This window comes from Carcharodon carcharias, chromosome 13 (genome assembly GCF_017639515.1).
Source record: "Carcharodon carcharias isolate sCarCar2 chromosome 13, sCarCar2.pri, whole genome shotgun sequence".
NCBI classification, from domain to species: Eukaryota; Metazoa; Chordata; class Chondrichthyes; order Lamniformes; family Lamnidae; genus Carcharodon; species Carcharodon carcharias.
Genome location: NC_054479.1, coordinates 21164940 through 21192133, shown reverse-complemented (window position 1 = coordinate 21192133; position 27194 = coordinate 21164940). Strand labels below are relative to the sequence as shown.

General features: G+C 44.3%; 1 protein-coding gene across 4 annotated transcripts in view; it reads right to left on the bottom strand.

Annotated features, from left to right (window-relative positions):
• The window catches only part of smtnb (smoothelin b), a 416118-nt gene that overhangs the window by 20067 nt on the left and 368857 nt on the right, over positions 1–27194 (bottom strand). For 3 of the 4 annotated variants that reach the window (XM_041203610.1, XM_041203609.1, XM_041203612.1), the window contains 4 exons: positions 25786–25855; positions 18130–18294; positions 14265–14388; positions 12978–13129 (listed from right to left, as the gene is read on the bottom strand). In XM_041203610.1, coding sequence (XP_041059544.1) covers positions 12978–13129; positions 14265–14388; positions 18130–18294; positions 25786–25855 — 511 coding nt within the window. The remainder of the gene's footprint in view (positions 1–12977; positions 13130–14264; positions 14389–18129; positions 18295–25785; positions 25856–27194) is intronic. The other variant, XM_041203611.1, reaches the window with a different exon arrangement.

The following is a 27194-nucleotide window of genomic DNA, read 5'->3' as shown; positions in this document are numbered from 1 at the left end:
GCAATGGTTCCAGTGAAAAATGGGGAAATGTGTAACTGCTAGAAGAACATATATAACAATTATGAGTGTATTAGCGATGATTGCACACAAAAGACCAACACAGAAAGTTAAGTAAACAAATTAAAAGTTTTGGGAACTAAAGAGCATTCTATGAAAAAAAAGCAAAAAAAAACTCAGCAAAAAAACAGTATGAAATCTAGTCCAACGATAACAGTTCCACCTTTCCCTTTGCACAAAAGGCAAAGATTGTAGCAAAGCAGTATCTAATAAAAAAATACCCTCAGGGGCTAAAAACAGCCTGTATCAACATGTCGCTAAAACCTAATGATTCACTTCATTATACTATATCTGAGTCAGTTGCCAGGGTTAACTCATTCTCATTTAAAAAAATAAATTAATGAAGCCCACTGTTCTAGCAGATAAATAATTGTTCAAGTATGGTTGATCAGATTTGGGTTGAGCAACATGCTTTTTAGTTTGCAATGCAGATAGGCAAATGTAACTGCACATTTGATCTTCTCAATGAGAAATAAGCAAAACCTCATTTAAAAAGAGAGAGATGCAGGGAGCAAACAAGAGCAAGACAGAAAGAAGCGATAATTTAGCATCTCGAAACCTCTAATACACCCTCCTCCACAAGCATTAACTGTAGAGTCAAATCTTTCCCAGAGGGAAGATAGTCCTTCTAAGAGTCTCCCCTGTAGGACATAGACACTAAAATTTGATGGAAAGACAAGTTTCTCAGTTAAGGCAGAGAGTTTAAAGCAGGTTATCCTGTGACAATCATTTTGGGGAATGGCAGGTGGCTGGGTTAAAAATTCAGAGTATTTCTCAAAAGATACAATTTTAGATGAATATCTTTTACCTCACATTCAATTGTCACTGTCATAATTTTAAAATAAAAGTTTTGGAATGATGAGGAGCAATATTTAATGGAGGCAAGATGGGTCTTGCCCACCTGGTGGAGAGCCCTGTGTGAAATTTTATACCGGGCCTTTCGGTAAGGCCCAGACACTTAACCGGACAGTGGCGGGCCTTCCCAGGATCAGGGACCCTGGGTATGGAAGTTCCATCCACTGAGAGCTGCCGGCCAATCAGAGGCTGGTAGCTTGATTAAATAGCAGTGCCACCAGGATGGCGATGGCTGCTGCCAGTACAATACACACCAGAGGCTTACAATCATCACCAGATTACAGGCCACAGGTGAGTGATAGCGGGAGGGGAGTCGAGGGGAAGGTGGTGGTGAGGGAGGGTCAGCAGTAAAGGGGGCCCCCCCTTTCTCGCGGCTGGAACCCTTGATCAGACATTAAATGTCTCTGAACAAGGGACACCCCCACCTCATCCCCAGAAGCCTGCAAGAAACCACGCATAGGTTTTTGTGTTGAGCTCTCTGTATGGCAAACCCTCTGCCCGCCACTGGGTGAATCCCAGTGACGGCAGGTTGAGACCCTTAAGTGGGCATTAATTACACACTTAAGGGCCCAATTGGCAGCAGATTGTCCATGAACCTTCCTGCCACGGACTTAATCAGGGTGAAAGTGGGAAGGCGATGGGGTCTCCATCTGCCACTCACCCACCTTACTAAATGCTCCCCCACCACCAAACTTGCCATGGAGGAGGGCATTAAATTCTGCCCGAGGAGTCAATTATTGAACTCATTACAGAAATTTTCTTAGATAATACATGTTGGGCAATAGCAATGATGGGCATTCCAGCCCATCTATTATGTAGACTTGTGACATTCATAACCCCTTCCCACTCTTTTGCTCTCTAGCTCCATTAAGAATGGAGTGTATCAGTATTCATAGCACACCAAGAGCAGTTTGCCAATTTTCAGTATCAACAGAATTGAATTCAAGATGCAGCTCGATGATATTGCATGTTCCAGCATTCTTGAGAGTAGCCCTCAAGTAAACCTGTGCTTGCATTGTTGCATTGTAGTTCAACTAAAAAAGTTAGAAGTAATAATTTCTGAGACTAATATTGGTCTTTAATATTTATTTTGAGCATCTTAAAAGTTACTTCCCTTCAGAAATATCTTTGATAACGTTTATTTGGGATTGCAATCAGCTTCAGATAATGAATGGCATCTATTTTAAAAACAGATTCTTCTGTAGCTTTTAGTCTAAAACGAACAATTCTTGAAACAACAAATAATAATTACACTGTTGATGAAGGTCTGAGTGATCCATGTTATTCAATTTAATCTGCTACTATACTGAATACAAGAAATGCATATAACTTCCATAGCACAATAAAGAAAGATGAGAGTTTTATTCAGGATCACATTTTTCTTAATCATGAGAACCATTTATGCTTTTTCTTTTCCATCCCAAAATAAATTAATTAAACAAGTTAATTTATTTTCTGTCTTCTTTCATTTTCCTAAAACCTTTAACCATCTAAATCCAACCATTGAAGAATAATACATTCTTGGAGTTTTGAACACTTACATATACACAGTAATAGCATGGCTTGACGAAACAAAAACAACCTCCACTTAAACATTGGGCAAATGTAGTGATGGCTCCAGCATACTAATAGGATTTGAGTCCACATCCACAATTCTCCACAGGATAAGTTTCCAATCTCAGAAAGGCTGTCAAATTCCTGAATACATGCCAGGCACTTCTCTGCAAAGAGGGAAAGAGTCACCCCATGCCATATTTGTGCATCTTTCAGCAGTTGGATTAAGTGCATCTGGGACCATGTGAAGCACCAAGATGCAGGTCTCCTGCTTGCCCTCTTAGCTGGGACATGGTGCACAATGGGGTAAGACTTAAATATGGGAAAATCACTCATTTTAATAACACTCGAAGGCTGGAGAGAAAGTCACTTGAGCAAGGTACTGGAAGATACCTGGCATCCAAGGAACCATACCGTAATAAGCAGTCAGTGCCTTAAGGAAGCGATAGATGAAAATACCAGAGAAAAAATTGTAAGGGGAAATAAAGAAGGGTAGAGGAGAAGAGTAAGGCAGCTTTGAAAAAAAAATCTAGATAAGAAGTAATGTTCCCATTCTGTCTTAAAGATTTATAACCTTGAAATCACTAAAAAATATTTACATTACGTTATCTACATTATTCCTATCACTGCCACCCAAATGAGATGAGCAAATATAGTACAGTTTAGAAGTTCAAATGTCATCTTCCTGGTTTATATGATTCAATAGCATACTGAGTGGTGCAGTAATCCATTTCTCTACATCCAGTATTAGAAGCCACAGGTCCCCAGTCAAGAATTGAAACAACATGAACCCAACTGCAACAATTTATTTAACATTACATTTTCTGAGATTATTGATCATGTCACTTAAAATTTAGTATAAAAGTCTGAATGAAAAATTGATTGCTAAAATCATCACAAACCCACAGTTGGCAGACAGTCATGAAAGCATTGCTCAGAACATATGCAATAAACAGAGAGCTCAAACTAACCAGTCAAATGTTCATGGTGTGCTTATCATAAAGTTCAGAAATATGATAAACATTATACATGCAATAATGTGCTTAGTAAAACAGAACCCCAGGAAAATCTTCAAGTCTGATTTATCACTTCCAATAATAATTAGACTTAAACATTCTTTAAAAATGTACTGTAGTAACACCACTAAAGATTCCAGAAGGGGAAAAGAAAATAGGGGATAAACCTTAATGGAAGACATGAATGATATCTATACTGAATCTAGGCCTTGTACTGAAGCTGCATTTGTACCAAACTAACCTCCTACAAATATTAGGCATGCAGCAATGTTAGACTGTACACAACAGGCCAATACTAAAACTAACCTAAATGAACACAAAGCCTGCATCAAAAGCAGGTAGTACCAAAATCAAACCTGTATTGACATAAGGGTTATCTCTTGTCAACCCACAACCAGACAAGGAGTAGGGGTTTTGGACTGACTTCACTTGTAAACTTAGAGCTGCAGGCTGACTTGATCACACACTGCACAGCTTATTTTTAAATGCAAATGTTGAAAGGTAAACTTTTACTGTCTGGTTTAGATATGCAAAAATTATTGGCCATTCACCCCAAAACCAGACAAGTGGCACCACCTGGCAGACAGATATCATGCTTGTATTAGCATACACCAACACCAGGGCCCAGGCGTTTGCCACAATGGAAAGGCTCTCCATCATGGTAAGAAGCCTGGAAATGGCTGAAGTTTCTAAGCCCCGCTGCTGAACCTGGCATTTCCCACCTTCATAGGGACAGGACTGGAACAAGGCTGGGGTTTGCTAATGTGTATTCGTGGTGACAGCTGGCCTTTTAAATCACCCATGCTGATTTTTACCCAACTGCGTGAATTCCGAAGTGTGCAAAGCAGACCAGGTCAGAGGAGGTCTGTGTTCTGCACATTTGCTTTGGAGAGCCAGGGTACCCCTTAGAAGAGGTGAGGTACCATTGTAAAGTTATACTGAAGTTTTCAGTTAGTGCCCCGAAGTGCCAGGAACTTAACTTCCACTGTCCTCTTGTGACCCAAGGAAGTGAGAGGGCAGGGCTGCTGGTCTGCCAAGGCAATTTTTTGTTGCTCCCACTGAATCTTGCAAGGAAGAAATTAGTGCTTTAGAAGTACACATAGTGCTTTTTCCAAAGAAGCATTGAGGATGGGCATGGTACCCTCTCACATAGAGGCAATAGAAGTCAGTCAAAGTGAGCAGCTGGAGACCAAAAGGAGGGCTGAAGATCATGAGGAAAAGGCAGCGGCACGAGCACCAGGAAGGAGCAGGAGGAGGAGGAGGGGGAGGACAGCCAGGGTGTACAGACAGGGGACATCATACCTCAACATGATGGAAAACCAGTGCCAAAGAAGATTCAGATTGAGTGGTAATGTTATGACAGACATTCATCGCATGGTGTAGCAGCCAACTGGGGCCACAAACCATCGAGCCCCATGCCCTCCCCGTGGCTGTGAAGATAGCCATGACACCGAACTTCTATGCCTCAGGCTCTTTCCGGGGTTCAGCAGGAAATCTGGATGATATATCCCAGTCAGCAGCAAACAGATGCATTAAGGAAGTGACCAATACCCTGTTTGCTCATGTGGGGGAGTACATTAGATTCCCCATGGATCTTGAGTCTCAGGCTCAGGAAGCTATGGCCTTTGCTGAAATTGCAGGCTTCCCTCAAGTGCAGGGCATCATTGACCGCATTCATGTTGCAATTAAGGCCCCAAGTTAGCATGTAGACATCTTGGTGAACTGCAAGTCATCTCACTCCATCAATGAGCAAGTGGTTTGTGACCACAATAAGCTGTTTCTTCAAGTGTGTGTAAAATTCCCAGGAAGCTGCCACGATTCCTTCATACTAAGGAATTTGCAACTCCCCAATCTATTTCATCCATCCATGCAAATCTGGGAATGGCTCCCAGGGGATAAGAACATGTTTAATGACACCCTTTAGGCACCCAAAATCGGAGACAGAACAAAACTATAATAGCAGCCATGTCATCACCAGGAGCAACATTGAGCAGACAGCTGGCATTTTCAAAATGAGATTCCGATGCCTTGACCGCTCAGATTTCAAGAATAGCTGTTGTCTGCTGCATGCTGCACAACACTGCACAGCGGAGGAACCCCCAATTTGATAACAATGAGGATGTGGACAAAGCCCAACATCTGGGGAAGAAGATGAGGAAGAGGTGTGGATTAGGAGGAGGAAGCACTTGTATATTCAGGCCATTCTGAAACTGATGAGGATGATGAGCCTACCAATGGTAGAGCAGCAGGGAGGCAAGGACATGCATCCAAGGCTATTTCCATGCAAGAGGGGGTCCTTACCAGGCTGGGCCTTGTCCAGAATAGATTTTCATAATCTACTCCAAAATAACAAATACCAATAGACCGTCCCTGGTGACATACCTCCACATAAAGGTCCTTGTACCTTGACGCGACAGTCTCTCAAGGGACTGCCCATCCCTCACGAAGAAGCAAAGCAACATCAGTGAGTTAGATTCTGTCACATTCAAACTGCAGATCCTCTCCATCATAAACATGATGTTGTGAGCATCTTTCAAACACACATGATAATAAGTCCCATTCATCCTGATCCCCTCACACGAATGCCATTGACCATGAATGATGCACTCATGCTGCCAAATGGACCATCATCAAGCCACACAATGCAGATAATGACACAAATGAATCCATTAACCTCTATGCATCCTGACACGAGTGTATGTTGCATCATACGTGCAAATATGGCATCTCCTGGGTGATGATTAGACAACTGTGCCATGACAGATCATTGAAATAATTTCTGCTACATCCATCCCAGTCAATGGTCCTAGTTAAGCACTGGGCACCACATGCATCAATCCTGGCTTAAATATACCTTTGCAAACTGCACAAACCACACCCTGTGACACCAGAAATGACAATGAAGCCACTGTACTGGTAACTGTACACAACCCATACTAACTGGACAATACATGGCCTACTGAGCTGCGCTGCTCACACCAACTGCAACACTACAGTGCAGATGAATGTATAGCACCTAGCACTCATGCTTCAGATGCACTTGCTGACCAGCATCTGGTCATGGAGTTGGTTCATTAAGCCTCTCAAAGTCATGCTTAGATGGAAACTGAAAGATACAAAGAGTATCTTCGTGCTCGAGTCTTTGACCTCTGGACCCTTATGTGATGCAACAAAGATGGAATGGGTTCTCATATGCCTCAATCAGGCCACATTATTGCTCCTGCTGAAGGCACGTCAATATGCAACTCAGCATGCCATGCCCAATATTACTGGTAAGAGGCTAACTCACATTTTTATCATTCCTTTGGGCTCTCTATTGTACACAAACAGAGTCATGTGGGAATGAAAAAAAATATATTGAACAAGGGTTCAAATGTGCTATATACAATGTGAATACAGTAACCAGAGTGAACCCATTATTGCTCTAGGCGGGATGGCACCCTGCAGTTGTGCACACTTCTACAAAGTGTCCCCTGTGTTGCCTTGGAGGTGCTGGACACAGGCTGCGCACATATCTGTCTAAAAGGCAATGAGGAACGTGGTGGCGTGCCTTGTCATGCAGGCACCTGTTGGGGACCTCCCTCAGACTGTGGCCTCTGTATTTCTGCACGGGCAGCACATGTGGAGCAGACAAGGACTCTGGGGCAAAGGGGCCAGTGAGTTGGTAGAGTAAGAGGGTGCTGAGGAGCTCTCAGCACTTCATCCTCCTCAGTTACCTCCACAGCCCTGGTTTGGCCTTCAGGTGGGGTTGATGGGCTGGCTGCTGGCACACAACAGTCATCCAATCTAGCAATCACTGGGCCAACAATGCGATCATCCTGTTAAGGGTATGCAGCTCCTCATGTATTCCATGGATATCAGCGCTCATGTTCTGAGCACACTGCTCTAGACTACTGAGCAAGGCTTGCACCCTTCCCTGGCCAAGACACTGCTCTTGCATCCACTCCAAGTGTTGCAGTGTGTGTCTCCACGAGACTGGCCAATCACTCATTGTCAGAATCATGCAGCTGAGCCCTAGGGACAACATGGAGCCCATGATGGCAATGGTCTCCTCCATTTGCAATTCAAGAGCTCCCACTGCCTCAGGGAACTCTGCCAGATGACCACACATGTGCTCCTGATTAGCCAACTATTGTGCCCCAAAAGCTGACTTCCACTGTTCCACGTATCTGTCCACTGGAGCATCATCATGACTTTCCACCCTCCTCCAAGGGGGACTGTGCGCAGATGTCTCTGATCCTGACACCTTCTCCTGCATGCTAGCGTGGTGACTTTCACCCTGTGCTACTGACTCTAAATGCATGCTACATCCATCCAAATCCAAAGTGCCTGTATCTGAATTGGTGGGGTGTGGGCTAGTGTGATATGACGTTGCTTCCTTGGACATCTCTTCCTCCTCCTGATGCCTGAGGGATGATATGGAACTGGGGGTTTGGTGGTGATTGGAGGGGGCGGGGGAGTGGGAAGAGGTGGGGATCCAGCAGAGGTGGGGCCTGTGTGAGATATAAAATTAGATATTTAGCTATAGCCCTTCTCAAAGTGAAAGCATGCTCAGATGCATGTCCACATGACTTAACCTCACTGACATGAGAGGGAGTGCAACAAAGTCCCATTGTGCTCATTGAGGAAACAACATGGCCTCCACCATTACCACCATGTGCCAAAGCAATCTCAACACCTCCTTCATCACCTGCTACTGGAGATTCACCATCACCAACAGCTCCACCACCCTGACGATCTCCAGGGCCATTTGCTCCACAGAGCGCATGGGCCTCAGGTAGGGTCTCCCACACCCAATCTGGGTCTCTCCCTCACAGTCTACATCCTGTTGTGCTGCAAATACAATATGAAGCCTAGAACCATAGAACCACTGAAAAGTTACGGTGTAGAAAGAGGCCATCCAGACCATCATGTTGGTGCCGGACAGAGAGAGAAAAAAAGAAACTAGCTGCTCATTTTAATCCTGCTTTCCAGCACCTGGTCCATAGCCTTGCAGATTACTGCAATTCAGATGCAGATCTAGGTACTTTTTTAATGAGTTGAGTGTTTCAGCCTCAACCACCAACTTAGGCAGTGAATTCCAGATGCCCACCACCCTCTGGGTGAAAAAGATTTTCCTCATGTCCCCTCTGATCCTTCTATCAATCACCTTAAATCTATGTCCCCTGGTAATTGACCCGTCAGTTAGGGGAAACAAGTCTGGGCCTCTCCCTCACGTTCTCCACCCTGTTGTTCTGCAAATACAATACGTACCATAGAACCATAGAAGAGTTATGTCACTCTCACATATATAGCAATTGTAAGATATTGCTCTTCACTATGCCTGTGCATCATACTCCCTATACACATCTGTTTTGCGCACGGCTAAATGAGCTGCTTATACAATCCTCTGCTTCAACATTGAACATGTCTCACACCTTTTCTGCAGTATACAGACATGAACCTTCCCTTGGACCTGTGTGTCTGTGAGCCAAGCTACTCAACTTGCCAGAATGCAAAGGGTTACCTTTCCATGATCCTCTGTGGTTGCTGGTGGCTCTCACTGCCGCCGCAGTCTGCACCCATGCCTTCTTGCTCATGGTAGGCAGTTTCCAATGGCCAACTGGGTAAATGGTGTCCCTTTGCACCTCCTCCACAGGACCTGGTTGGAAAAATATGGGGCAGCTGGTCCCATCCCTTGAGGTGGATCTGATCTGTGCGACATTCTATGACTTAGTAAATGTAAGGTATGAAAGGTCATGAGCAACTCAAAATACATTGCTCTAATTCACGTTTCGGTGCTTATGTGCACTAACCATGCACATCATCTCAACGATGAATACCCTTAACGGTGTGGTTGAGAGAAGGGCTCTGCACATACACTTGGTGCCAGGTATGTTGCAGCTGTCACACCAAGGTGACATGCTGTGCTCAAGGACAACTGATAGACCAACAGGCTTACTCAGTCTTATTCAGAATGTTATACCACTACACTGTGCAAATGTGAGGGATTTGGTTAAGGGTCCACAGTGTGGGCGCATCGAGAGAGACGAGTGACAGTAGGGCATGTGGATGGGATAATTATTTTTATTTATTTAAAGGATGTGGGCTTCGCTGGCTAGGCCAGCATTTATTGCCCATCCCTAATTGCCCTTGAAAGGTGGTGGTGAACTGCCTACTTGAACAGTTGCAGTCCCTGTGATGTAGGTACACCTACAGTGCTGTTAGAGACAAAGTTCCAGGATTGTAACCCAGCAACATTGAAGGAACAATGAAGTATTTTCAAGTCAGGATCGTGGGTGGCTTGGAGGGGAACTTGCAGGTGATGGTGTTCCCATGTATCAGCGGCCCTTGTCCTTCTACATGTCAGCAGCCGTGGGTTTGAATGGCGCTGCCTGAAAAGCCTTGGTGAGTTTCTGTAGTGCATCTTGTAGATGGTACAGACTGCTGTCACTGTTTGTCTGTGGTGGAAGGAGTGAATGTTTGTGGAATCAATCACTGGGCTGCTTTGGCCTGGATGGTGTCAAGCTTCTTGAGTGTTGTTGGGAGCTGAATTCATCCAGGCAAGTGGAGAGTAGTCCATCAGATTCCTGACTTGTGCCTTGTAGATGGTTGAAAGGCTATGGGGGAGTCAGGAGTGAGTTACTTGCCACAGGATTCCTAACCTCTGACCTGCTCTTGTAATTACAGTATTCATGTGGCTAGTCCTGTTCAGTTTCTGGTCAATGATAATCCCCAGGATGTTGATGGCCAGGGAGTCAGCTATGGTAATGCCACTGAGTATCAAGGGGCGATGGTTAGATTATCTCTTGTTGGAGATAGTCATTGCCTGATGCTTGTGTGGCACGAATGTTACTTGCCACTTGTTAGCCCAAACCTGATATTATCCAGGTCTCGATGTATTTGGGCATGGACTGTTTGAGTATCTGATGGGTCGCGAATGGTGCTGAACATTGCACAATCTGTGAACATCCCCATTTCTGCCCTTATGATGGAAGGAAGGTCATTGATGAAGCAGCTAAAGATGGTTGGGCCAAGGACACCACCCTAAGGAACTCCTTCAATGATGTCCTGGAACTGAGATGATTGACCTCCACCAACCACAACCATCTTCCTTTGTGCTAGGTATAAATCCAACTGGTGGGGAGTTTGCCCCTGATTCCCATTGACTCTTGTCCATGTTTGAACCAAAGCTGTAATGAGGTCAGATGCTGAATAAGTCTGGCAGAACCCAAACTGAGCATCAGTGTGCAGGTTATTGCTAAGCAAGTGCCACTTGATAGCAATGTTGATGACCTCTTCCATTACTTTACTGATGATCAAGAGTAGACTCATGGGACGATAATTGGCTGGGTTTGATTTGTCCTGCTTTGTGTGTACAGGATAGCCTGGGCAATTTTCCACATTGCTGGGTAAATGCTATTCTTGTAGCTGTACTGGAACAGCTTGGCTAGGGAAGCAGCTAATTCTTGAACACAAGTCTTCAGTACTATTGCCGGAACATCGTCAGGACCCATAGACTTTGCAGTGTCCAGTGCCTTCAGCCGCATCTTGATATCAAATGGAGTGAATTGAATTGGCTGAAGACTGGCACCTCTTATGCTGGGGACCTTCGAAGAAGGCCGAGATGGATCATCCACTTGGCACATCTGGCTGAAGATTGTTGCGAATGCTTCAGCCTTATCTTTTGCTGGGGGTGCATACGTGGTAATCAGCAGGATGTTTCCTTGCCCATGTTTGACCTGATGCCATGAGACTTCATGAGGGCTGAAGTTGATGTTGAGGACTCCCAGGGCAACTCCCTCCCAACTGGACCGCCACCTCTGTTTGGTCTGTGTTGCCGGTGGGACATGACTTAGTGATGGTGGTGTCTGGGACATGATCTGTAAGGTATGATTCCATGAGTATGACTATGTTAGGCTGTTGCTTAACTAGTCTGTGAAACAGCTCTCCCAATTTTGGCACAGGCCCCCAGATGTTAGTAAGGAGGACTCTGCAGGGTCCACAGGATTGGGTTTGCCGTTCTCATTTTCCATGCCTAGGTTGATGCTGGGTGATCCACCTGGTTTCATTCCTTTTTATTAACTTTTTAGTGATTTGATATAACTGAGTGGCTTGTTAAGCAATTTGAGAGAGTATTTAAGAGTCAACCACTACTGCGGATCTGGAGTCACATGTAGGTCAGACCAGGTGAGGACAGCAGATTTCCTTCCCTAAAGGACATTAGTGAACCAGATGGGTTTTTACGACAATCGACAATGGTTTAATGTTTAATTTTTATTTTTATTGAATTCAAATTCCACCATCTGGTGGGATTTGAACCCAGGTCCCCAGAGCATTACCCTGGGTCTATGGATTATCAATCCAGTGACAATACCACACTACGCCACCAGGTTACTAAATCACTACATGTTATCTGCATTAAGTTGCTGTGGCAAGACAATACCATCTCTATGGCTGTGTCTTGGGAATCCAATCATTAGTTTAGTTGATCACACGTTTCATTGGGAAACATCACCAGCAGTTCTTCCATAGGGAAAGCCCATGATGAGCAATCCATTCTAGGACAGTTGGACAACATTTACAGCTTTGACACTCACCTGACCACTCCACAACGTCTCTTCCAAGGCTCTGCATGTGCTGCATTCACCAGGACTCACACTCCAAGGCCTCCCCAAAAGCACACACTTTTTATATGCGCCCAAGTCCCCCACATGTGCCAGGCCCGCCTCTGAACCCTCTCCACCTCTGGGGTCATCTGCCCCGCCTCCTATTTCTCTGCACACCCGACCTGGGTTGAAAATCCAGCCTTGCATCGACACAGGCACTAATCTACATCACTACCAGTTATTAATTTCTTTTACAGCTGGTAACTCTTGAGTACAGAACACGTAATGAGTGTCAACTGGTCAGAAATCAACAAATTATACATTGGTGATTCTTTTTCCTAGGTGTAAATGAGGTCACAGCTATATAGACAGATGTTACTTAGTTTCATAGGAAATTTATTTCAATTTTTAGCTGACTCTAGCTTAAAGCATTTGTTAAATATGTAAGATACCAACACCTAAATAAAGTCTATTGGACCTCTGCAAGGTTTGTTCCACACTCTACAATGAAAACACTGTAGTATTACCGTATGGACAATGATATTTGAGAATTGTACATCTCCTAAAATGAGTAAGATGATTACATATATTGCACAGGAAGGTGATTACCCAGTTTCTTGATTCCACAGCCCATTTACTAGCAATCTCCTCACACATTAACATTGTACGGTGCATTTTGTTAACCCTTTATTTCAGGAAAACCCAATAATCACTCTTCTTTCCAGTTGAGTTACGTTTTAGAAACCAAAATGCAATGTGGTTTATTATTTTATGAGTCATTATGCTGCTATCACATTTTTAAAATGTAACACTCTGTAATGAAATGCTCAATAATTGCTGATTGAGGCACCATTCTATAAATGCTTAGCTAATACAATGCACACAAAGATCTAGAAATGGTACCTACTCAGCCATTCTAAATGCCACCTCGAAGTTATGCCTGCGGTTGCTGGGATTCAGTTCTGAGTAATCAAAGGCCTCAGGGAAGAAGTTATGCACCAGGGCACAGAATGCCATTCCATCACTCCAGCTGGAGGAGAAGTTCTGGATGGTCACATGCTGATGGACAAAGCAAAACATTAGAGTGAGGTGAACAGAGGGTTAGTTGTTTCGAGATGCATAATATAATGTATTTCATGGTGTAACACTCTTTCAAAGCTGACAAAGAAACACAATCGTCCTTCAAGGAGATAGTTTTGCCATTTGGCTCTTTTTAAAATCAAACTGTTACAACTTCCAGGTAACATAAACGTCAACAAATTTTCCCTCATATTTTCTTTTAAAATAACTTATCCAGCAAATCTAATTAACATAATCACACAAAATGGCAAGGAAGGACTGAAAGAAAGAAAACTATATAAAACAAAATTGAAATAATAAAACTTGAAAAATCACAGATCAATGATTTTTAACCACCCCTTAGCCTCTTCCTCCAAAGGCGTTCTCAATATTCATCGTTTAAACAAAATACCATACAAAGTAACAAATACGTTTTTGAACTACCATTTGTGTTACCAACAGCAAGGCTGTCTTGTTATGAACTAAAGAACATCAAAGAATACAGTTCTCCGTCTACACCATTATATTTAGTATTAAAAATAAAGGAAATACCTGGTGTCATTACCTATCTTAAAAAGGTGCAAAAGATATTCAATATTGAAATTATTAAGTACATGTGTCACCTTCAAACTCTTGTTCTGTAATTGAGGCTTAGTGAGTTTATATGGCATTCCTTTGCTGTTTTAATGAAGATGTTAACTCAGACAGGTTAAAGCAACAGATAATGAGCTTGTTACTAGCATTGAACCGTGCAATTTCAATCAAACAAAATGATAAACGGAACTGATAGAGTAGACACAGAGGAACTATTTTCTTTGGTGGGGGAATACAGAACCCACAATCGTAAAATTAGGGAAAGGTAATTTAGGAATAAAATAGGAAGACAGAGATTGATAGATCAAGTAAAGTATTAATGGAAATGGGACCAAAGCGGATAAATGGAGCAGATCAGCCATGATCTAAATGATTCACTGTTAACAAGCCAGAAGAGTTGAATGACCAACTCCTGTAATTCCATACATTTAAAAAAATCTCTTTCCTGATAGATGCGAAATTGAATTATTTCTCTCCCACTTTCATGAAAATATTTTCTACATTTTCTTTCCCTGATAAGATAGAATGTGTGCCCACTCACCTCATAACCACGTGTCTTGGCTCTACACCAGTCAAGTAGCATCTGCTTAATACTGTTAGCATTTGGCACACCACAACTTGAGGATCTCTGCACTTTCACCCTGGCAATGGCTGGATTTCCAGGACTGAAGTATATAAATAGAGATGAATTTGGTTGTTATAAATGACTAAAACAATTACATAATTGATAGTCTCCCAGACACAGTTTCTGGAGGAAAATTACATCCACAAAGATTCTGTGATTCAACACATACACACACGTAGGTCCAGACTTTAGATATAGCCTCTAAAACAAAGATCAAAAGCTCTGGAGAGGAGTCATATGTTAACTCTGTTTTTCTCTCCACAGATGCTGTTAAGCCTGCTGAGTCTTTCCAGCATTTTCTGTTTTTGTTTCAGATTTCCAGCATCCGCAGTATTTTATTTTTATCAAAAGTCCTGTTGGGATGATTTACTCTACTTGCTATGTAGTATAGCAGTGTAAACAATTTTCTCTGGCTGACATTTCTTGTGAGATCATGAATGTGCTGAAAAATACTAACTAGAGGACATCATCCTACAATTCTTTACAATGTATTAATACATAAGTGTAGATTTCTCTTTGTATCAGGAATTCTGTCAGAAGTGCAGGACTTCCACCTCCTATCCCTCACTCTAATCAATGGATCTTCTTTGGTTGACAGCAAGCTCTTGGCGCATGTTTGTTCATGTGTTGGGGGGGTGGTGGTGGTGGGGGTAATGACAATGTTGGTTGCAGGAAAAAAACTCTTCCTTTTCCATGGGTAACTAAATGCAATAGGCAAATAGCCTATTATTTTTTAAATAGTCTTTCTGCTGCTTTATCAAATGTTAAATGCATTGTGAGGAAATACATCCGAAATTAAGAAAAACTAGATGCTGAATTCTTCCCTGCTGCATTTTATGGTCTCTCGTATCCTGCAACTATCTTGAAATAGGCCAAAAACAAACCAGGTCAATAGTGACCAGGGAAAATTCTCTCCTCATTTGTAGCCCGGAAAGAATAAACTTTAATTGGTTAAAATTTGGGGATTTGAAAAATTGGATTCCAAATTTGTATCTGAATCTGGAAAGTAATGTTCCCCGTGGATCTATACTGGGTCCTCAACCTTTCAGCATATTTACTAATGACAGAGATGAAGGAATAGAGAGCTGTACAGCCAAGTTTGCAGATGACACTAAGAAGGACGAAGTAGTGCAGATGGGAGTAAGAAATTGCAAAGGGACAAAGACAGAGTAACTGAGTGGGTAAAATTATGGCAAATAGAGTTCAATGTAAGCAAGTGTGATATCATTCACTTTGAGCCCAGAATGATAAATCAGTGTATTTTTTAAATGGTGAGAAATTAGGTACTAGAGGAGCAAAAAGGTTTGGGGGTCCAAGTACACAAATCAGTAAAAGCCAATAAACAGATGCAAAAGGCAAACAAAAAGGCTAATGTTATCTCAAGGGGGCCAGAAAACAAAGGGGTGGAATTTATGTTTCAGGAGTATAGAGCCTTAATCACAGCCCAGCTGGGGTACTGCATTCAGTTCTGGGCATTGTACTGCAGGAAGGGTACATTGGATATGGGCAGGGGTCTGGCATAGACTCACTATAATAATACTGAAGCTTAGAGGGTTAAATTATGAGGTAAGGTTGCATAAGCTTGTTGTTTATTTCCTTCAGTATAGGAGATTGAGGGATTGGCAAAGAATTTGGCAGGATAGATATGGAGGACCATATCCTCTGGTGCGCAAATCAAGAATAAGGGATTGCAATCTTAAAATTAAAACTAGGCTATTCAGAAACAAAACCAGAAAGCACTTTTTCATACAAAGAGTCATAGAAATCTGGAGCTTTCTTGCCCAAAAAGTTGTTTTTGCCAGGACAATTTGAATTTTCAAGACTGAGATAGTTGGTTTTGTTAGATAAGGGTATCAGGGGTATGGCGCAAATGCAAGAAACCAGCTGAATCTATCATCTCAGCCATTTCCTGTCCCAGAACTGATTTCTTCCTATCTCAACTGCCCTTGTCTGCCTTGTCAAACTTTGTATTGGTAGGGAAAAGGGGGATGGCATTATTCACACATGAGGGAAATGCAAATTCAGCAGGGCCATTTGAGTTCAGTGCTGAGTACAAACAGACCCCATTTTCACTGTAGTAAGGGCCTTAATCCACGGAGTGGGAATTACAAATTTTTAGAGTGGTTGTAAATGGTCTTGAAGGGGAGGTAAGAGCCTGCAGAACTGCCAAGTTGTGAAGTCATTTAAATCCCCAGCCCTTTAAAAAAGATTTTAAAATAGTTGTGTCAGTGAGACTTGGAAAAAAAATATGTTCTAGCAGTTACAATAGCTGTTTGTTGACATTATCCCAAGAGCTACCATTATGTCACTACTAATGCTTAGCTGCTTTCCACAGCCTATCTTTATCTCAGAAAAGGATCCCAAGTTCAGAGTTTGATGGACAGCTCAAAGAGGTTATTAAAGGATCAGCATCTTTGATGTGGGGTAATGAACACAAGTCTGTTTGTTTCTATCAGCGATTCAGTGTTTAAGGTAATTTAAATGTTTTGAATAAGCTTTCATGAATGTGAGTGTTTTTTTATTATAGTAGTGGCTGTTAAAGATATTTAGATCTTTATTTTACTTCATCTTAACATGGCTCCTGATGTTTGCCTATGATAGACACTGGGCGAGTTGGCACAGAGGGACTAGGATGCAAGGGAAAATAGATTGGCATAGTTGGCATGGGGCTATAAAGAGCTGTGTATGGCTGGGGCATGAATTGGCATGGGGGGGATGGGGAGAGGATGGGGGGGTGACAGTGAGGGATAGAGGACCTAATATTTAACAAAACAACTGGGATGGAGACCCAGAGAACTAAGACAAGCCTTTTAAACAGCCCGCCTTGGTACTTTGCAGTCCCCCTGGTCGCTTCTGATCCACATCCAAGCGCATGGGGCAGGCCTGCCTCCATCCTACATCTGCATCCGCCGCCACCCCCACCCCTCCAACCTCGGAATGCTCCTTATTAAATGTATACATTCCCCGCTGGCTCCTCGGGTGGCAGGTGGGATACCCTGTCATCCAAAAAGCCCTGCCCCAGAAGATGGAACTTGCATGATTAATTGCTATAAAACAGAGAAAAAAAATCACAGCATTAAGAACAATGGTTGAACCGTTTGGAAAATAGATGACAACTGAAGAAAATTACAACCACTTCAGCTCATCCACTTGGCATCTATAGTCCCATAACCAACCAACTATTCCTTATATTAGTTCAGAACTTTTGCTTCTGCACCTGGAAGTGGCGGCAGCAGTATGTACCATCTACATGATGCACTGCAACAATTTGCCTTCAACAGGTTCTTTTGACACCACCTTCCAAGCCCATGACCTTGACCAACTAGAAAAACAAGGACAACAGATGCCCAGGTACATCACCACCTACAAGGTTCCCCCAAGCCAAAAACCATCCTGACTTGGAAATGTTTTGCCGTTCCTTCATTAGCACTGTGTCAAAATCCTGGAATTCTCTCCCTAATAGCATTGTGAGTGTACTTATGGATGGATGGCAGTGGTTCAAGAGGGCAGCTCACCACCATCTTCAAAAGGACAAATAGGGATGAACAATAAATGCTGGCCTTGCCAGCGATTCCCACAGCCCATAAACAAATTTTAAAAAGTACACTCCATTTAATCAATTCTGCACCAAAATTAATGCAATTTTCTCAGATAATACTGCAGTGATGTGTTGAATATAAAAATGCACTATATATGAGATTTTCAGTACTTTGATTTTACAAACATTATACATTTAATACAGCAAAAATCTATTTTAAAGACTTCTTGCTGAGAGTCCTACCTTCCACCTTCCTTTTCTAATTTCTCAATCAATGCCTTCCGTGCCTGTGTTCCAGAAGTGCGTGGCAGTGTCTGTGACCTCATCACCTCTTTCCGCTTCTCAGCCTGTTTCCTCTCAAGTGCTGACACACTGCTAGATCGTGCATCATCTTCTCTGTCAAAAATACTGGAGAAGCCATAAAATTAAAGAATTCCCAAATGCAGATGATTCAGCAAATTATCCCAGAGAGTAAATGAATTATATAGACCATGTATTTCCTTGGTCTGATTCCTCATTTAAATTATCTTGGTCAGATTGATAATGATTGGTGTCCGTACACTAGGGCAAGAGAATGGAAAACTGGGCAGGTTCTTATTTCTGATCATAATTCAGACCTTCCTGCTGGAACTATGGGAGGAATTTTCTATTTTGGAGACTAAGTGTGGTGGTGGGCAGGTTTCACGGCACATTGCCCGCTGAGCGGCATGGTCATGCCTGATTTCATGCTCGAAGGTCATTAGTTATGTATTGGTGAGTAACTCTCCATAAAACATGGTGGGGCAGGAACTGATTTGTTTGCCTTGCCATTACCTAATGGGATCAAAAGTCTGGGTGCCATATTTAAACACCACCCAAACACACTCTCTCCTGTCCAGCTATGTGGAGGAAATGTTTCAATATGGCTTCGTTCAAGATAAAAGCTGCACCAAGGTTCAGCAGTGACTCCCTTGAGGCCCTCATCCGTGGAGTCCAACAGCACCAGGATGTCCACTACCCGAGGGATGGCTCCAGGAGGCCCACCAATATCACCTCTTCAGTCTGGGTGGCAGCTGCAAGGAAGGTCAGTTCATTGGGCACCCGCCTGAGAAACAACATCCAGTGCAGGAAGAGGATGAATGATCTCATCTGTTTCCCCAGGATAGGTCAACCTTCAGCTCACTCCAATCTCTCACTCTCATAATGGCATAATGCACTCAAAGGGTTACACCGCTCAGGGATCTCACACAACATCAGCACTGATCATCTCACAGACACTTTAACATCACCAGCATCTCACCAACTTGCTGCACAAACCCCAGCCTCAGCTGTAGAGGGCTCAGTACGCACAGTAGGCATGCATGCTTCCCAACCTCTGTTCCATCCCTTCTCATCACATTCTATCCACTTGTCTTCATGCAGACCATGTTTGCCCACAAGAGGGAAAAATCCCAGAATGAAGGAGGGACGGCCGACATACAGGAGTTCTCCAAATTCGAGGAGGGTGCCGCCAAATTGCCAGGGGAGGACAGAGATCGCTCCTGGGGAAGGTTAGGCTGGCCTCTTCCAGCAAGCCAGTACGGATGAGCCCTCCATGAGTTGATCACATTCTGACATTCTCAGTGACTGACATGCAATGTTGTATTCAGCCTGTTCATGAACTGAATCCATCTTCTCTACCTTACAGGCAGCAGCAGGTCCAGACACCAACAAGCACAGCCAACATAAGCCCCAGCCCAACTCAGAGGAGGAGAAAGAGGATTTATTTGAGGAACACACATGATTGCGTTCACCTGCACCCTCCACCAGCACAAAGACACACACCCTGGTGGATCATAGTTCTATATTAGGTTCAGGGTCACATTTTGGCGAACACTTCAAAGATATGTCACCACAGCAGTCGGAGGCAGTAACATCCCAGGTCTCTGGCACTCGTAGGGTTGCTGGAGATCATGCATCTGATGAGTCAGAGTCAGATATTGAGCGCTTGGAAACAGGTATCTCACACATGCTGGAAATGCATTGAAAGGTGGTGGAAAATAAGGTAGAGTTGTGAGAGGCAGTCAACAGACTGGAGCAAAGGATTGATGAGTCTGTTCACAAGATGTCTAATGTTGTGACCCCAACATGCAAGCACCTCAAGGTTTCCATGGGAAGGGTGGCAGCTGCCATCGAGACCTTGGCCCAACAGATTCTGCTGGATTTGCAGTCAGACTTGCACTCCATTGCTTTAAGCATTGATGGGATCCATCAGGGGCTAGGCAAGAGGTGTGGGGGATTTCATCGCAGAGTCAGACAGGGGCCCTCAAGCATCCACAAGAGGACCAGCAGCTGGAGACCCCAGGGCCATACACCCAGGTGACTCCGAGAGTGTTCAGCCGATCCCAATCCCCTCTACTTTTGATCCCATCAACTATAGCTGTACAGGCTGAGGAGAGTGCACCTGCCCCACAGCAGGAAACCTAAAGCAGGTCAGGGCGTTCTAGGTCTTGGCCCTCTAAAGGACACCTGCCAAAGTCATCAAAAACAAAAGGGTGTAGCAGTCAGCAGGCTGCCTCCAACTCTATGCTGGATGTCGATATGGTTAGGAAAATTAAGAAACTTTGACATCACTTCTGGGTCATGGGTGTTCAATCACCCATGTTCATGTCAGACACCTTTGTAAATTCATTTGCTGTTCATGAGAATGGTCTCATCATTTGAAAGTGTCATGCAAATGTATCTATGTGCCCTCTTATTGCAAAGGTGATCCATGCTACCACTCAGTGATTGCCTCCCTTTATGAGCCTCACATTCTTGTAATGTGTAGCTGAGTCATGATAATTAGTGGATCCTTTTATGTCATGTCAGGGAGGCGTGTCAAACTCTTTACTGGAAGTGTCTGCAAAATGTGTTAGCAACCTATACTCCTTACAAGACAACATGGAGTTAGGTGTGCTCAATAGCCTTGGAGGGATAGCTGTAATTGTTTCTCAAAATGAGAAGGCTGCCTTCATTTAAAGTACCAAAGCGCAAGACCTGCAGCCATGATGGTCTCTCCAGCCATGTGCTGGAAAAAGACTTTTGTCAAAGCTTTTCACCTTGCACTCTTCAGGGCAATTGCAAGAATAACAATGTCAGGGGAAGCAACAAATTTATACTGTATGAGAAGAGAGTGCTAATTGGTTGGCAAGTGGACTCTATCTGCAGCTAAACAAAATAAGTGATAGCCATTTGCTGAGTCATTCCACAGGGCACTGCCTTAACCAGAGTCAAGCTGCCTAGTTTAAAATTTCAAACCATGCTTGGCAGTTAACTGTTAGTCACCATTAAATGGTGCATTCTCCATGGCAATGCCTCTACCAATCAGAGTCCACTTGACAACCAATCAGCAGTCTCATCTCATACAGTATAAAGTTGTTGGTTCCCCTGATGTTGGTATTCTTGTGATTGTCCTGATGAATGCAAGATGAAAAGCTTCATCAAAATCTTTTTCAGCAATACTCAAGTTCTGTACTACCAAATGATTGTTTAAAAGATTCTCATTAAGGTGGCAATGATTGCATCCAGTCCTTTGATGCAGCTTGCAGACTTTCATTTCCCAAAGCGAACGGATACAGGGTTTGTTGCTGACCTTTCCAAAGATTAGTGCCTGGTGAATCATGAGGGTTGAAGGTGCAAGACCAAATGCTGAAATTGCTCTCAATGTAACTGGTTGAAAAGGCCTTTCAGTGCATTGGCATGGCACTAAGGGACAGAAGGAATGTGACCGTGTTTCATTGCCTACACCTTCTTCCTTCTGGAATCTTGTGGCTATCAGTATGGCAGGGGCCACAACTTACACATCATGCTTCTTCGATGGCACCCTCATGTCGAAGCTGACCCTCATCTCCCTCTTCACATTCCTGCCCTTCCTGCTCTTCATTGTCCGAGGAGCTCTCAGCCCCCTCTACGTCTCCCTCTATCAAGGGATCTCTCATTTGAAGCGCCAGGTTGTGAAGGGCGCAGCTGACCACAGATATGCGGAACACCCTCTCTGTAGAGAACGGCAGAGCCCCACCTGAATGATCCAAACATCGGAAGTGCATCTTCAGGATGCCAATGGTCTTCTAGATGATGGACCATGTTGACCTATGTGCCACATTACATCTCTCCTCTGAGGCACTTTGAGGACAACGCACGGATGTCTTGAACCATCATCTAAGTGGGTTCCCCTTATCCCCAAGCAGCCATCCCTGTAATTGCTGAGACCCTTCGAACATGTAAAGCACCTGGGTATAACTCAGGATGTATGAATCATGGGAACTCCTAGGGTACCTGGCACAAAGGTGCATGATGTGTTTCTGATGATGGTACATCAGTTGAATGTTCAGGGAGCGGAACCCTTTCCTAATGAACATCAGAGGCTGCTCTCATGGCTCAAAGCCACATGTGTGCAATTGATTGTACCCTGTACTCTAGGGAATCCTGAGATAGCTGCAAACCTCAGAAATCTAGCAGCCTGATAGCTTCAGTGAGTGTGAACTTCACATAATGATGAACCTTGAGGGCGTGTGTCACCTCCTTGATACATTTATGTGCTAAAGATTGTGAGATGCTGCATAGGTCCCTTGTGGATCTCTGGAATGATCCACAGGCAAAACATTGAATGCGGCAGTGACCTTCTCAGTCCATGGGATGTTAGATCATCCCACAGAATATGGCATTATGACCCACCACATTGCTTGACAAGTGCAGACATGCCTGGCATTGTCCTTTGCTCATCTCCAGATAGGAAAGTCTTCTTCGGTAGACCCTTGGTTGTGCGAGTTGCCTCCATGGGACGGGTCTAACCTCTTCATCCTCTGAATGTTGCTGGGGCTCACCTGGACCATGGACCTCAGGCCGTGTCTCATTTCAAAACTACACTACTTGGTGGCACCAAGGCCTTCTCATCCCCAATTAGATCACTGCCATCAAGGCGGCAGCACTGAGCGCAGCCTTCTCTCTGTGGACTGATAGATGCAACAGATTAATGACCACTGGGCTAATATAGTAGACTGCCCACTCGCAAACAGAAAGCCAACGTCATGCCCTAGAGCTGTGTCTGCGCTACTAGCTTTTTGCTGATACAGCCTTGCAGCTGAGACATACACTTACAAATCTAGGTGGCCAAGGTGCCAACCCTGATACTTGACATCTCAATCCCACAGAGGTTGGAGAGGTTTGGACACATTCATGAAATGTGCCACCTTACCAAAGGCACTCTTGTAATCTTTGATCAGGTATACTGATCAATCTCAACTTGCACTTCAGAAATGATTGGATGCCCTTTGGCTCGCTATTCACGCCAATTGGAGAAAGCACTTTAAAGGCTTTCATTGATGATCTGGCAGGTATGCAACAGCTGTGCTTCCTTAACAGTTGCCTGTATTTTCCATTCTCACTTATCTCTGTTAAAGCTCAAATGGAGCAACTGTATTGTGAAGCCAATGACTCCTGCAGTCTCTCGCTAAAGCGTAGCAAAAGGCAATGGCTTCAATTGCACCTTCTCAAGAAAGCCTCCTTCTTTCTCTCAGCTCTGACTCTATTTCAATGCTGTCTCTCTAAGCAGTTTGAGGGTGTTCCTGAAATGGGCCCTTAGTCCAGCTGTGGGCTACACTCATACTGCCTCAGACCCCACCCATGCAGATTTCAAACTGCGCAACTTCAGGGTTTCAGGATGGTGGTGCTGCATTTTTATTTTGAGACCAGCTTCGACTCTCCCCGTCACTGCTCAGGTCCCTCCAATCTTCCTGGAACTTCACGATGTGCAAGTAGAGCTCCCTCTAGTTATTCTCCAGCCTCCCCCAGTAACCATGGATCATATTGTAATTGTGGTGAACCTTCCAGCCTCCCCCACTGAAGCCATCACTGTTCCCATGCCCCATGTTGATCTCACCTTTCCCTATCACAAGGCTGTGTGCATGGTCACATACAGAGGAGGGTCTCCAAGGAGAGCTTCGAATACCCGCCTCATTGTTATGGTTTCCCCAGTTACAGGCTGCAAATGTCTCCCCTAACTATGACCGTCCCATCTGTAGTCCAGTATCGAGCCAGATAACCCCATGGTCACTGACTAAGTCCATGACCATGCCCTGCACACCAAGCTGTGCCTTATCCCAACTGAGCACACAGGCCTTGCCCCTTCCCTGAAATGAGACTATGATTTGTGTGTCATGCATAGCCCTGTAGCTTGGCCCACAAAACCCCAGGACTGCCCTTAATCTCTCACACCGGCCCCAGACTAACGTTCAATGAGCTTTCCCGTTCCTTCTTTACTGATGACCACACAGTCTCCCTCCGCACCCCACACCCACTCCATGAGTCTCTGTGTAACCTATCCCTCTTGTGCCACACTAACAGAACTCCCACCACTTCCCCATATTCTGGAGTCTGTGTGCATCCCCTCCCATTCATACAGTTTGATTCCCATCAACCCCCTTCTGTGTCTGCGTTCAGGTCTTCCATCTCGGGCCCTAGCTTCCCCTTCCTCAGTCTGCCTTCTGCTTGCCATCTTCCTCCCCACCCCAACCCTACCATAGTCCATTGACCCCATGTTTCATCCCTTCTTCCCCTTCTCCAACCCCACCAAAGCCCATTGCCCCCCATGTCTCTGCTCTCCTTGCCCCCACCATAGCCCATTGTCTCCCATGTCTCCATCCTCCTTAACCCCGAACCCCACCATAGCACATTGTCCTCCATGTCACCACCCTCCTTACCCCCCACCTCCAACACCGCCATAGTCCATTGTCCCATATGTCTCCGTCCTCCTTCCCCACCCCACCCCCCTCCAATCCTCAGCACCACAGTGCTGGTCTCTGTTTCAGAGTGCAGCCCTGCCTGAGACCAGCAGAACACTCCCTTCTGGAGTACAGAGGAAGCCAGTGAGCAGACCAAACCTACACTCCACGATTGTGATGTCTCACTGGCATTGGCGAGAATCTGGAGTAGTGCTGTTACAGATAGGTTTTGAATGTTGCACTCACCTCAAAGCCACAAGCAAAGTGAGGGCGAACAGCTGCACACCACTCATTTACAATGTGATTTAGATGGTCTAATTTCCCGCTGGGAGATGGATCATGATTCCAGCGATTAACATTTTTAATGAGCATTCATGACATGGTAATGTATGCAAATATCATTCCTGACATAGATTAGTGGGAATCCCCACCTGCCATCAGCCTGCATTGAAAGTGGTGAGGGGAAAATACCAAACTGGTTTCCGCTGGAGGAAATTTGATTTTTTTGCCTCTCTCTGAATTTTCTGCTCCCACCTTGCACAAAACCCACCGCTGGCAGGACTGGAAGATTCTGCCCTTTGGGCAGAATTTTCTGCCTGTTGGGCCCAACCCAATCTCTGGCGGGCGGGGAGCGAGCCCCGCTGGAGAAGTGGGCCCCACTGCACGTGGGCCAATTAAAGCCCACCCAGCGTGACGTCCAGCAGGAAGCGCTATGCGCTCCCTGTGCGGGCAGGGGGATTCCCTAAAAGCAAGAGTGCGCTCTTTCGCGCATGTGCACAAAAGAGTGCACATCTCCCTGAGGCTAAGTCCAGTCTCAGGGAGATCGCTTACACTTTGAAAAAGATTAAAAATAGAAAAAAAAAATCCCCTAACATGTCCCCCTCATGTGACAATGTCACATGCGATGGGACATGTTTATAAATTTACATAATAAGTTTATTAAACTTTTTAAAGCCTTACTACCACCCCCTGCTTGCCGACGGCAAAATTCTGCCCTCTGTGTTTGAGAATGCTAAGTGAGGATGACATCTGCCAGTGCCAATTTTGAACTGGTTATCAAAAGAAGCACATGGCTTGCCCTGTAGCAATTTAGAAGCACAATCTTGATCCTTTCCTTCACAGACCAAAAGGTATCAATTTATTTACTGCTACATTCTGAAGATAAAAAGTCACTTCTCACCTGCCAACTTTTTTGGATGAAGTGTGACTGGAACTGAAAGAGGACTTGGTCTGGACAACAGATGTTCCACCTGTTAAGATAGAAAAAATTAAAGATGCCAAATTTTGTCTGATGATGTTCATGTGAAATGCCTTGAGATGATTTTTAAGTTAAACACAGTATATAAATGCAATTTGCTGTTGCTGTATGAGTCAGGAAATGAAATTCAAAATCTCACATTAACTCTTATGATTACATGATTGGTTGATCCTTAGTTTTTTTTTCCCTGGACTAGATAGCCAGTTGCTACAAGGTACATGATAACACTCTGTGGTGCCTGGTCTGACATTTTCTTCTGTTTGCCAGATCCCTGGCAATCTGGATGAAATATGGAACTTGTGGTGTGCAAAATCACAGTATCAATGCTCTTAATCAATATGAAATCAAAACTAAGGGAGGAAGGTGGTGGCGTAGTGGCAATGTCACTAGACTGGTAAACCAGAGGCCCAGGCTAATGCTCTGGGGACAAGGGTTCAAATTCCACTGTGGCAGCTGGTGGAATTAAAAGCTGCCCAATGGTGACCACAAAACCATTGTCGATTGTTGTTAAAAACCATCTGATTCACTAATGCCCTTTAGGGAAGGAAATCTGCTGTCCTTACCAGATCAATGTGATTGACCCTTAACTGCCCTCTGAAATAGTTGCATCAAACTGCTACAAAGCCTAAAAGGAATGAAATTGGATGGTCCACCCAGAACTGACCTAGGCAATGGAAACAACAGCAGCACACCCAGTCCTGTTGACCCTGCAAAGTCCTCCTCACTAACATCTGGGGGCTTTTGCAAAAATTGGGAGAGCTGTCCCGCAGACGAGTCAAACAACAGCTTGACAGAGTCATACTCATGGAATCATCTTGGAACTCCCTTCCTAACAGCACTGTGGGTGTACCCACACTACATGGACTGTAGCAGTTCAAGAAGGCAGCTCACCACCACCTTCTCAAGGGCAACTAGGGATGGGCTGGCCCAGCCAGCGAAGCCCACGTCCTGTGTTGAACACCAACTGGAGGAAGCACAGAGAGTAGCAAAGGGCACAGAATGTACTCTGGATGGGTGTCTTCAATGTCCATCACCAAGAGTGGCTCGGTAGCCCCACGACTGATTGAGCTGACTGAGCCCTATAGGGCATAGCTGCTAGACTGGACCTGCAGTAGGTGATGAGAGAGCCAACAAGAGGGAAAAGCCTACTTGACTTCATCCTCACCAATCTATCTGTCACTGGTGCATCTATCCAGACCGTACTGGTAGGAGTAACCACTTCACAGTCCTTCTGGAGATGAAGTCCTGATTTCACATTGAGGATATCCTCTCTCATGCGGTGTGACACTACCACTGTACTAAACATACAAATCAGGATCAGGAGTAGGACA